Genomic DNA, 11,747 nt, shown 5'->3' on the forward strand with positions numbered 1-11,747 from the left:
GGAGACAAAAAAATCACAACACATTTAGCGGATGAAACAACCAAATATTTGGGACAGAATACAAATGTCAATACTACACTCACAGAAATTAAGAGCTGTGCTATAGCATTCAAGCACAACCACACCCTCTCACACAACGAAGAATAGAATTGGGACTGCAATTTAAGCTGTGCTCTTCCATCCCAGTTAATTCACATCCCTGGAGGAAAAATAAAAGCTACACACGACATTGTCACATATTTGTGACAACAAAAATTATATGCGAAGGAATAGCTTTTCTTATTCCTATGCTGTATTTATGCACGTGACAAAAGCAATGTTGCAATTGGCTGACTAGACCATGTGTCTCGTGCTTGCTATGAAAAGTGAACAGAATCAAATCAAGCAGCCACTATCTCAATTTCCACTATTTTGAAGCTGACATGCTGTTTGGTGACTTGTATATTACAAAAATTTGCAGTTTTATTGATACAGCACAAGAAGTACCTCTTCAAAATGTGGTAGATTGTAGTACAGTTTGTAATATAGCCGCAGGAAGTCCCAAAACAAAATATAAAAATTTTACTACAATGAGAACAAATGTAACCTGAAATTTAAGCACACAAACAAGAAGAAATTTGTTTTGGTAAATTAAGCTCAATGAAGTACCTGTTGTTATGGCAACATTTGAACTAATGCATGCCATTGTCACAGTGTGGGCAGGTGTGTTTAATGGATATCCAGCACAGAGAGCAGCATCACGTGCAATATTACTAGTCTTCACTTCCTGTATAACTGTACCATATATTATATACTCCACTAAGTCCTGTGGTATTCCAGTCTTTCTTGTAATTTCTCTGGAAACAACAACATAACCTATAATTCCAAACATCTTTCACTTTTTCTCAAAGCAAAATACTAGAGCTAGTGAACACACCTCAAGTCAGTGCTAGTAACAGAAAAATCTATATAATGGTTAGGTCAAATGATATATACTACACACAGATGTATTAATAACTAAACAATGACCTGGTGACACAGAATTCTTGTTTTCTTCTATTAGTGTTTGGAATGACATTTTGTCAGCCAACAGGTACATAAACATGCTTAACCTAATAAACTTCGGAAAAACATTAACTTACACTCTGGACTTTGCAAGCAATGTAAGACACATGAGCACACTTCACATTTACTTCGTAGACATTAACTCAAAGTCATTGATCCACATTCAAATATTTAAGCTTCAGTTTGCCAGACAGTTTCATTCTACATATTTGTAGTCTGTGCCAGCAGCAGCATAAATAATGGCAGGTTCACATAAGCTTGATTCGCCTTGACAAATGAGGCAGACAACATGTGTTTCACACCAGGGAAAGGTGAGGGCAGCTCTACAGTCTAGGTTGTCAATCTCCTGAAATGGAAGCCTGGTCCTTCTAATCAGGTTGAGTGCAGGGTCACGCTAGATTGCCTCACAAAAACGAATTGCACCAAGGAACAGAAGTATGGATACACCGGTGCTTAAGGGGGGTACGACGTCAAACAGGCCGACTTCGGGAAGGAGAGGCACCACAGGACATTTTAATTTGCACTGTCTATATTTTTACTAATAAATTCATAAAACTTTGTCAGCATGACCAGGAAGGATTCAGGATTCACACTCATAGCAGTGGAAGTTCAAAAACATGAAAAAATAATATATCTAAAAAGAAAGATGATGAGACTTACCAAACAAAAGCGCTGGCAGGTCGATAGACACACAAACAAACACAAATATACACACAAAATTCAAGCTTTCGCAACAAACTGTTGCCTCATCAGGAAAGAGGGGAAGGAGAGGGAAAGACGAAAGGATGTGGGTTTTAAGGGAGAGGATAAGGAGTCATTCCAATCCCGGGAGCGGAAAGACTTACCTTAGGGGGAAAAAAGGACAGGTATACACTCGCACACACACCCATATCCATCCACACATACAGACACAAGCAGACATATTCAAAGACCATTATATATTTGGTCTTTGAATATGTCTGCTTGTGTCTGTATGTGTGGATGGATATGGGTGTGTGTGCGAGTGTATACCTGTCCTTTTTTCCCCCTAAGGTAAGTCTTTCCGCTCCCGGGATTGGAATGACTCCTTATCCTCTCCCTTAAAACCCACATCCTTTCGTCTTTCCCTCTCCTTCCCCTCTTTCCTGATGAGGCAACAGTTTGTTGCGAAAGCTTGAATTTTGTGTGTATATTTGTGTTTGTTTGTGTGTCTATCGACCTGCCAGCGCTTTTGTTTGGTAAGTCTCATCATCTTTCTTTTTAGATATATTTTTCCACGTGAAAAAATAATATTTTTTAAATGTGAAATTTGATTATTTTTTCACTTACTGTTGGCTGCATTTGTTGTTATAGGTACACTTCTCTTCATAAGTAAGAGAGATTCTTTGATGAATTTTGCACAGCCTACAAACCATACTTACAGGTGTATGAAACTAATTTATTTGATCTATGGAAAAATGAATGGGCTGTTACGTTTTAAACTTCATGTTTTCTCTAAACACAAATTTTATTGTTGATTATCTCAAATTTTACCACAGTTTTTAACAGATTTGGGAAATTCTAGAGTTTCATACACCTGTAAGTATGGTTCGTATGCCGTGCAAAATTCATCGAAGAATCTCTCTTATGAAGAAAAGCGTACCTACAGCAACAAATGCAGCCAATACCAAGCGAAAAAATGACGAAATTTCACATGTAAAAAAATTTGTTTTGTTATGTTCTTTTTTGAACTTCCTCTGCTATGAGTGTGAACCCTGAATCCTTCCTGGTCATGCTAACAAAGTTACACGAATTTATTTGTAAAAGTAAAGACAGTGTAAATTAAAATGTCCTGTGGTGCCTCTCCTGCTCCAAGTCGGCCCGCTTCATGTCCTACTCCACTTGTTGTTGTGGTCTTCAGTCCTGAGACTGGTTTGATGCAGCTCTCCATGCTACTCTATCCTGTGCAAGCTGCTTCATCTCCCAGTACCTACTGCAGCCTACATCCTTCTGAATCTGCTTAGTGTATTCATCTCTTGGTCTCCCTCTAAGATGTTTACCCTCCACGCTGCCCTCCAATGCTAAATTTGTGATCCCTTGATGCCTCGGTACATGTCCTACCAACCGATCCCCTCTTTTAGTCAAGTTGTGCCACAAACTTCTCTTCTCCTCAATTCTATTCAATACCTCCTCATCAGTTATGTGATCTACCTATCTAATCTTCAGCATTCGTCTGTAGCACCACATTTCGAAAGATTCTATTCTCTTCTTGTCCAAACTATTTATCGTCCATGTTTCACATCCATACATGGCTACACTCCATACATGTCTACACTCCATACAAATACCTTCAGAAACGACTTCCTGACACTTAAAAATCTATACTCGATGTTAACAAATTTCTCTTCTTCAGAAATGCGTTCCTTGCCATTGCCAGTCTACATTTTATATCCTCTCTACGTTGACCATCGTCAGTTATTTTGCTCCCCAAATAGCAAAACTCCTTTACTACTTTAAGTATTTCATTTCCTAATCTAATTCCCCCAGCATCACCTGACTTAATTCGACTACATTCCATTATCCTCGTTTTGCTTTTGTTGATGTTCATCTTATACCCTCCTTTCAAGACACTGTCCATTCCGTTCAACTGCTCTTCCAAGTCCTTTGCTGTCTCTGACAGAATTACAATGTCATCGGCAAACCTCAACGTTTTTATTTCTTCTTCATGGGTTTTAATACCTACACCAAATTTTTCTTTTGTTTCCTTTACTGCTTGCTCAATATACAGATTGAATAACATCGGGGAGAGGCTACAACCCTGTCTCACTCCCTTCCCAACCACTGCTTCCCTTTCATGTCCCTCGACTCTTATAATTGCCTTCTGGTTTCTGTACAAATTGTAAATAGCCTTTCGCTCCCTGTATTTTACCCCTGCCACCTTCAGAATGTGAAAGAGAGTATTCCAGTCAACATTGTCAAAGGCATTCTCTAAGTCTACAAATGCTAGAAACGTAGGCTTGCCTTTCCTTAATCTTTCTTCTAAGATAAGTCGTAAGGTCAGTATTGCCTCACGTGTTCCAACATTTCTACGGAATCCAAACTGATCTTCCCCAAGGTTGGCGTCTACCAGTTTTTCCATTCGTCTGTAAAGAATTCGCATTAGTATTTTGCAGCTGTGACTTATTAAACTGATGGTTCGGTAATTTTCACATCTGTCAACACCTGCTTTCTTTGGGATTGGGATTATTATATTCTTCTTGAAGTCTGAGGGTATTTCGCCTGTCTCATACACCTTGCTCACCAGATGGTAGAGTTTTGTCAGGACTGGCTCTCCCAACGTTGTCAGTAGTTCTAATGGAATGTTGTCTACTCCCGGGGCCTTGTTTCGACTTAGGTCTTTCAGCGCTCTGTCAAACTCTTCACGCAGTATCGTACCTCCCATTTCATCTTCATCTAAATCCTCTTCCATTTCCATAATATTGTCCTCAAGGACATCGCCCCTGTATAGACCCTCTATATACTCCTTCCACCTTTCCGCTTCCCTTCTTTGGTTAGAACTGGGTTTCCATCTGAGCTCTTGATATTCATGCAAGTGGTTCTCTTTTCTCCAAACGTCTGTAGGCAGTATCTATCTTACCCCTCATCCTTACATTTGTCCTCTAGCCATTCCTGCTTAGCCATTTTGCACTTCCTGTCTATCTCATTTTTGAGACGTTTGTATTCCTTTTTGCCTGCTTCACTTAATACATTTTTGTATTTTCTCCTTTCATCAATTAAATTCAGTATCTCCTCTGTTACCCAAGGATTTCTACTAGCCCTCGTCTTTTTACCTACTTGATCATCTCCTGCCTTTACTATTTCATTCCTCAAAGCTACCCATTCTTCTTCTACTGTATTTCTTTCCCCCATTCCTTTTCAATTGTTCCTTTATGCTCTCCCTGAAACTCTGTACAACCTCTGGTTCTTTCAGTTCATCCAGGTCCCATCTACTTGAATTCCCACCTTTTTGCAGTTTCTTCAGTTTTAATCTATAGCTCATAACCAATAGATTGTGGTCAAAGTCCACATCTGCCCCTGGAAATGTGTTACAATTTAAAACCTGGCCCCTAAATCTGTCTTACCATTATATAATCTATCTGAAACCTTCTAGTATCTCCAGGCTTCTTCCATGTATACAACCTTCTTTCATGATTCTTGAACAAAGAGTTAGCTATGATTAAATTATGCTCTGTGCAAAATTCTACCAGGCGGCTTCCTCTTTAATTTCTTAGTCCCAATCCATATTCACTTAGTATGTTTCCTTCTCTCCCTTTTCCTACCGTCTAATTCCAGTCACCCATGACTATTAAATTTTCGTCTCCCTTCACTACCTGAATAATTTCTTTTATCTCATCATACATTTCATCAATTTCTTCATCATCTGCAGAGCTAGTTGGCATATAAATTTGTACTACTGTAGTAGGCGTGGGATTCGTGTATCTTGGCCACAATAATGCGTTCACTATGCTCAATAATGCGTTCACTATGCTGTTTGTAGTAGCTTACCCGCATTCCTATTTTTTTTATTCATTATTAAACCTACTCCGGCATTACCCCTATTTGATTTTGTATTTATAACCCCGTATTCACCTGACCACAAGTCTTGTTCCTCCTGCCAGCGAACTTCACTAATTCCCAATATATCTAACTTTAACCTATCAACTTCCCTGTTTAAATTTTCTAACCTACCTGCCCGATGAAGGGATCTCACATTGCACGCTCCGATCCATAGGTCGCCAGTTTTCTTTCTCCTGATAACGTCCTCCTGAGTAGTCCCCGCCCGGAGATCCGAATGGGGGACTATTTTACCTCCGGAATATTTTACCCAAGAGGACGCCATCATCATTTAACCATACAGTAAAGCTGCATGCCCTCGGGAAAACTTACAGTTGTAGTTTCCCCTTGCTTTCAGCCATTCGCAGTACCACAACAGCAATGCCATTTTGGTTAGTGTTACAAGGCCAGATCAGTCAATCATCCAGACTGTTGCCGGACGCAAGCCTCCACCAACGGCAAGGTCCATGGTTCATTGGGTGGGGGGGACACCCCTTGAAGTTAGAAAATGAAACATGTGTACACTGTTTTAGATAGGAACACTGAGGTACGAAATGGGAGTTGTTGCACTCCAGGAACCAGGTGAAAGAAGGGGTCAGGTTCACAGGCAGAAACTATCCCTTTATTCTAAAGAAAAGATGATACAACTTAAGAGTATGGCATTGTAATGATAGTGGATAGGTAAAAAAAATAATGCTCCAGGCAGCAACAGAAGAGGAAGAACAAAAACATAAATGTTGGGAAATTTGTAAGCTTTTGAAGCCAGTGGCTGTTCCTGGCAGAAGGGTTGAAGGGAAAGGGAAACGAAAAGGAATGAAGAAAAAGTTCTGACAAGGTTTAGTAAATTGGGAGAGTTCCAAAAAATAGCAAGGAGCCACAGGTCTGGGAAGACTTGTCAGATGGGATGAGAAGGAAAGACATTGTTCCTAACTGCACTGGACAAGATTTGAAAACCTGAAGTCTGCCCTGACTCGGGGCTCTGGGCAACTTTTCTGAACTCTCCCAGTTTCCTGAACGTCACCAGTCCATTTGTTTCATCCTCTGCCTTCCCCTTCACCTGTTCTACCAGAGGAGCAGCCACTGGCTCCGAAAGCTTGCAAATTTCCTTAATTAATAAGCAGCTTATTCTGATTCTGGCAATTATCTAATAGGAGAAAAAATGAGGCAGAAATAGCTGATGAAAGAAATATAACTACAGTGAAATGGAATACAGAACAATTGAAGATTGGTCTACTGTTCAAGAGTATGACAGACAGAAGTTAAATACAAAAGATGGTGAGACTATATAGATAAAGTATGGGATGCTATGAAAAATGCCTTTTGAGAACAGCATTTAAAGTATTGTGGGAATCAAGGAGATTTAGAAAAGAACAGTGGCATAAATAGAAAAATAGACAGGAATACAACAGAAAAAGGAAGTGAGACAAATGTTTACAACAAAATACACAATCAACTCTGGCATTATATAATTAAGACACAGAGGCAGCAAGGATACGTAGCAAGAAGAAGAGAGATGCCACACAGAAAAAGAGGAAATAGACAATTTTAAAGAGTAATTAAAGCAGTAACTAAGAATGACCGCATGTAAGAACAAAGAGGAAAATTTGCCAACAGGTAAACCAAATGTCCTGAATGTACGGTGCAAGTACTTCAAGGGAATTTTCAAAGGCAATTCTACTACCAAATTTAAGCAGCTACACTCTTACCCCGTAGATCTAACACAAACAGCTCACATTAAGGGGAAGGACAGAAGATATTACACTGTCTAAGAATTACAAAGCACGAGGCACTGATGTAATTATCACAGAACTGTTGAAAACTGGTCTCTATACACAAATCCACAAAATAGTTAAGATGGAATCAGGAAAGAATGGCAGAAGAGTGCACATATGTATAATTAAACCAATGAATAGAAAAGGAGACAGGACCAATTTTAATTATTACCAAGCAATTACACTGCTGAATGTAACCTATAGTTTTCTAACACCAGAAAATCCAGGATGGAATGTAGCAATAGGATGAAAAGGAAAATTGCTACTCACCATATAGTCGAGATATCAAGTCGCGCGCACGCACGCACACACACACACAACATTGCAGTGTGGCTTCAGTTACCCGAGACTGCAGTCGCGTGTGTATCAGTCGTCTTTTTGACGAAGGCCTTACTGGCTGAAATCTTTGTGACAGTCTTTCTGTAGTGTGTATCTGTGACTCAGCATCTCCACTATATGTTGAGTAGCAACTTTCCTTTTCATAATATTGCTATATTCTATCTCTGGCAGAGACAGCTCACTGTGTCCACACTGGGGAAAGCTGCGACATTTTACGATCGGAACTAACCCAGGCCTTGCACTACACTACAGAGCATTCAATAATCACAACCCAGATTTTAGGAGGGGCTCATTATCACACTAGTAAAAAGTTTACATACTCAATCTTCTCTGTTTCGTAACCAACTATGATTAAGATCAAAAGCTAGCTACAAGTTAAAATCTACATGTAGGCCTAGCATATTTATCAACCATCATATTTCCTCACACAGAGAGAGTGTGTGTGTGTGTGTGTGTGTGTGTGTGTGTGTGTGTGTGTGTGTGTGTGTGTGTGTGTGTGAGAGAGAGAGAGAGAGAGAGAGAGAGAGAGAGAGAGAGAGAGAGAATATCTCTCTTCCAAGCTCTTGTTCCAAATCATTGTGGACTGAATTCATATAGTGCTGTTTCCAGACACTCAATATGCTGCAGTTATAAGCAAGAAAAATGATACTAAATAATACTCAGGTACAACACAAAAAAATTTGCTAATAACAGTATCAGAATATTTTTCACAATCTTATTTTCTCCATTACTTTTCACACACTTTCTCCATTCATTCATGAAACTCCCACTAGGTGATACTTGTTTCATATTCGAGAGCACTCTAGCAAGACACTTACAAACTTGTTCGTATGTAAGATGAAATTGCCAAAGCTAGAAACAAAAGTTTCTAAACCACTAGCACAACAATATTAAATGTTGATTATAGGGATATACACAACAACGATTCAGTAGCGAAGGTTCAGCAGCTCTGCCGATTCCCGTTGTATGCAGTGCAATGAGAAAATTACGAGGATAGGTAGGGCTTGACAGATAGCTTTCTGAGACCCCCAAGAGTTGTACTCCATAGAAGCCACACCCCAAGACTATTACACAGAGCTAACCAGCATTTCAAGCTGCAACCTTATGGCTAACTAATGCCTGTTCGAGAAACATCACTCCACAGCAACATGTCCAGAAATTTTTACCATTATTCATGTAGGAAATACCGTAAATGAGCCCCCGATAAATTTAGTAAATACATTAGAGAGAAACACACTTTAAAGGATTGTACGCAATATGCCAGCAGCATTTGCACAAGAGATTCTGGTAGAATATATGGATTTCAACGTATGAGATCAACAACAAATCATATTTGTTGTCAGGAAAATACATGCAAATAATATGGAGCGTCCTAAGCTCTATGCAGACTTCAGGCCTTTGATACTAAAAAATTTGTTGGTGCTTTGTACAGCATCAAAGTATATTGCTCTTAGCAACATTTGCTGGTTCCAAGGCTGCAGTGCGAGTGGATGACGTTGGACAAGGGAACCCACTCTCAACAATGCTTTTTGGCCAGACTCTTGAAGCAGTCATTCAGAAGCTTCAAATATTTGGTGCATGCGCTGAAAGTCAGTTCATATGAGCATATGCTGATGTGACAAATGGGCTTGCCAGAATAAGAGTCTGGAGTGAACAATATGTGAGCTAAAGAATCCACATAACCTAGAGACGTTGTCGATGGAATGAAGGTTAAGTACATGGATCACAAGGAAGGAAAATAATAATTCGGGTAAACTATCAGCATCGAGTCTCAATTCTGAAAATGTGCGGAATATTGGAATCCAATATTAACAGGACAAATTCAATTTTGCCTTAAAATGTGTACCTTAAGTAGAAACAGATGCTTCCACAAATTCAACAAATTGTTGGCCTCTAGGTTTTAAATAGTGAAATTGCAAAATTATAGGGTCACGATAAGGGCAGCTTTAACTACAGATGTTACTCATGAGCAGCAGCGAAGGACATTTCAATAAAAAGTTCTGCAAAAGACCTATGGAGCAGTTCATAATAACAATGGTTTCTGGAAATCTAGACGAATGCCACACTGGACCATTCCATAAAAGGAGCTGACAATCTAAGATAAATAAAAAGTAGGAGAACAGCCTGCCTTGGTCATGTCCTTAGAGCATATACTGGAAGAATGGCAAAAAAGGTTTTTGAATAGTAGCTGGTATGAACGCAACAGAGAGGAAGATAATGTAGGCAGCAACTAGACAGAATGGGAGAAACATTAAGAGGCCAAGACCAATTAAGTGTTTTAAGGCCATAAGAAGATCTGTATATCATGCATCTAGTATTGTCTTAAGTATACTGTATTCACCTATTCTTGTCCATTCACACAATAACTGAGAAGCAATTTGTAATAACTGTACTGCACGCAATCTATCAATATTTGATTAGAAAACAAGATTTGATGAATGCTTAATTCATTGTCAAAATCTTAAGTTCTGGAAAGTTCCAAATACATACACTGCACCTTGCTCTTCTTCGCCAGATTTATGAGACTCGTGTCATCATGACATACTTTACTAATTATTGAAGAAACTTTGTATCCCATAAAAACAGGATTTACTATCGCCTAATTGTGATTTATAGAGTTCCCCTAATGAACAGCTTATCAAACTACAATTTATACCACGATTACCGAGCCTGAGTGGAAATAATTATTTACTTCTTTTGCAAATACAAGCTCTCACAAATTCAGCACAACAGCAACACGTAGAAGTAACAGAGCAACTCCCAAAAAATTATTTATGCTAAAATGATATCAACATTCTCGTAGCAAAACCGAAGTAATCAAATTGTTACGTCAGTGCAAGTGTGTATACTTACAATAATGCATTTTTTGCCAACTCATGTGGCATTAACTTGGCATAATCTGTTCCGGACTGCAGGAATGGTGTCCTGACCCCATCTACGAAAACTACATTCTTCCCAGTCTTGTCCACAACCGATTTCTTTCCAGGTGCGGATGAGGCAACACTTAAACATCTTGCCGGGCCTGTAAAATTTTGTTACATTTATGGCTATTGGTGCTATGGCACCAACAAATTTTCAAAAAAATCTTAGAGAGAAATTTGTTGGGCAATAGCAACAGCCCAGGTACTATAAATAATAGGTGTGAACAACAGGCGAATTATTGCTACAGTCGGTCAAAGGTTAACGACCAACTGAGTGAACCTTGTACCACAATACTGCGAACGCGTACAGGAATAATAGACCTAAAATTAACTAGCAACTATTAATCTGTGTATAAATATGAAACTTGCCCGAAATAACAGGGGAAACTTTAAGCGTACTCCTCAGCAAGCCATTTCCAACAGCCATGCACGCCATCATCCCTACACCAACGGCCGAAACTGAAGTCTCGGCCTCTTTCCTGCAATACAAAGTTCGAGTTAAAGACTATTAATGTCTTCTAAACTATTGTAAATAAAAACAACTAAACATATCTAATTAAGATTTAGATTAGCCAAAAACTTGAATAAATAGCCTACCCTTCGTGACAACAGCTACAAAACACAACTCTACTGGATGAATCAGGAATCTCGAATGACTGCTGTGCTCCACTGAGTCGTATCGCACGCCGAAGTTCGATTTCCCTGCGCTAACGCATGCGCACACGGTTCTCGTCACAAAAAATTACATTTTTACTACAGATTTGGTATATATGACAATTAAAAGTGCGAAATTCAAAATCTTGCTGATACCTCATAGGAATGATTTACACCTGTGAATAATGTCTCAACTACCCATCTGAATATGTATCCAGATCGATTCACACTTGACGGAACGGAACTCAAAACTAATGCTCAAAATGGGTTTAGAAAGAACAGATCCACAGAAACGCAAGTCTTCTAATTTATGAAAATGGTCCAACATGCCTAGGACAAGAATGAATTAAGCTACGGGATATTCTTAGATTTATCTAAAGCGTTTGATCTAATCAGGCATGACTAATTGCTTATGAAACTAGAATTTTTATGTGGGCTGGGGACTTGTCTTCAAATGGTTCAAGTC

The 11,747-nt window shown here is 39.1% G+C and overlaps 1 protein-coding gene across 1 annotated transcript in view; it reads right to left on the reverse strand.

Annotated features, from left to right (window-relative positions):
- The window catches only part of LOC126195457 (trifunctional enzyme subunit beta, mitochondrial), a 152,720-nt gene extending 141,261 nt beyond the window's left edge, over nucleotides 1–11,459 (reverse strand). The window contains exons 1-5 of the mRNA XM_049934084.1: nucleotides 11,438–11,459; nucleotides 11,225–11,334; nucleotides 10,997–11,106; nucleotides 10,560–10,728; nucleotides 649–836 (exon numbers count right to left, since the gene is read on the reverse strand). Coding sequence (XP_049790041.1) covers nucleotides 649–836; nucleotides 10,560–10,728; nucleotides 10,997–11,066 — 427 coding nt within the window. The 5' untranslated portion in view covers nucleotides 11,067–11,106; nucleotides 11,225–11,334; nucleotides 11,438–11,459. The remainder of the gene's footprint in view (nucleotides 1–648; nucleotides 837–10,559; nucleotides 10,729–10,996; nucleotides 11,107–11,224; nucleotides 11,335–11,437) is intronic.
- Between the last annotated feature and the right edge of the window lie 288 nt (nucleotides 11,460–11,747).

The sequence above is a fragment of the Schistocerca nitens genome, chromosome 7 (genome assembly GCF_023898315.1).
Source record: "Schistocerca nitens isolate TAMUIC-IGC-003100 chromosome 7, iqSchNite1.1, whole genome shotgun sequence".
NCBI lineage: Eukaryota > Metazoa > Arthropoda > Insecta > Orthoptera > Acrididae > Schistocerca > Schistocerca nitens.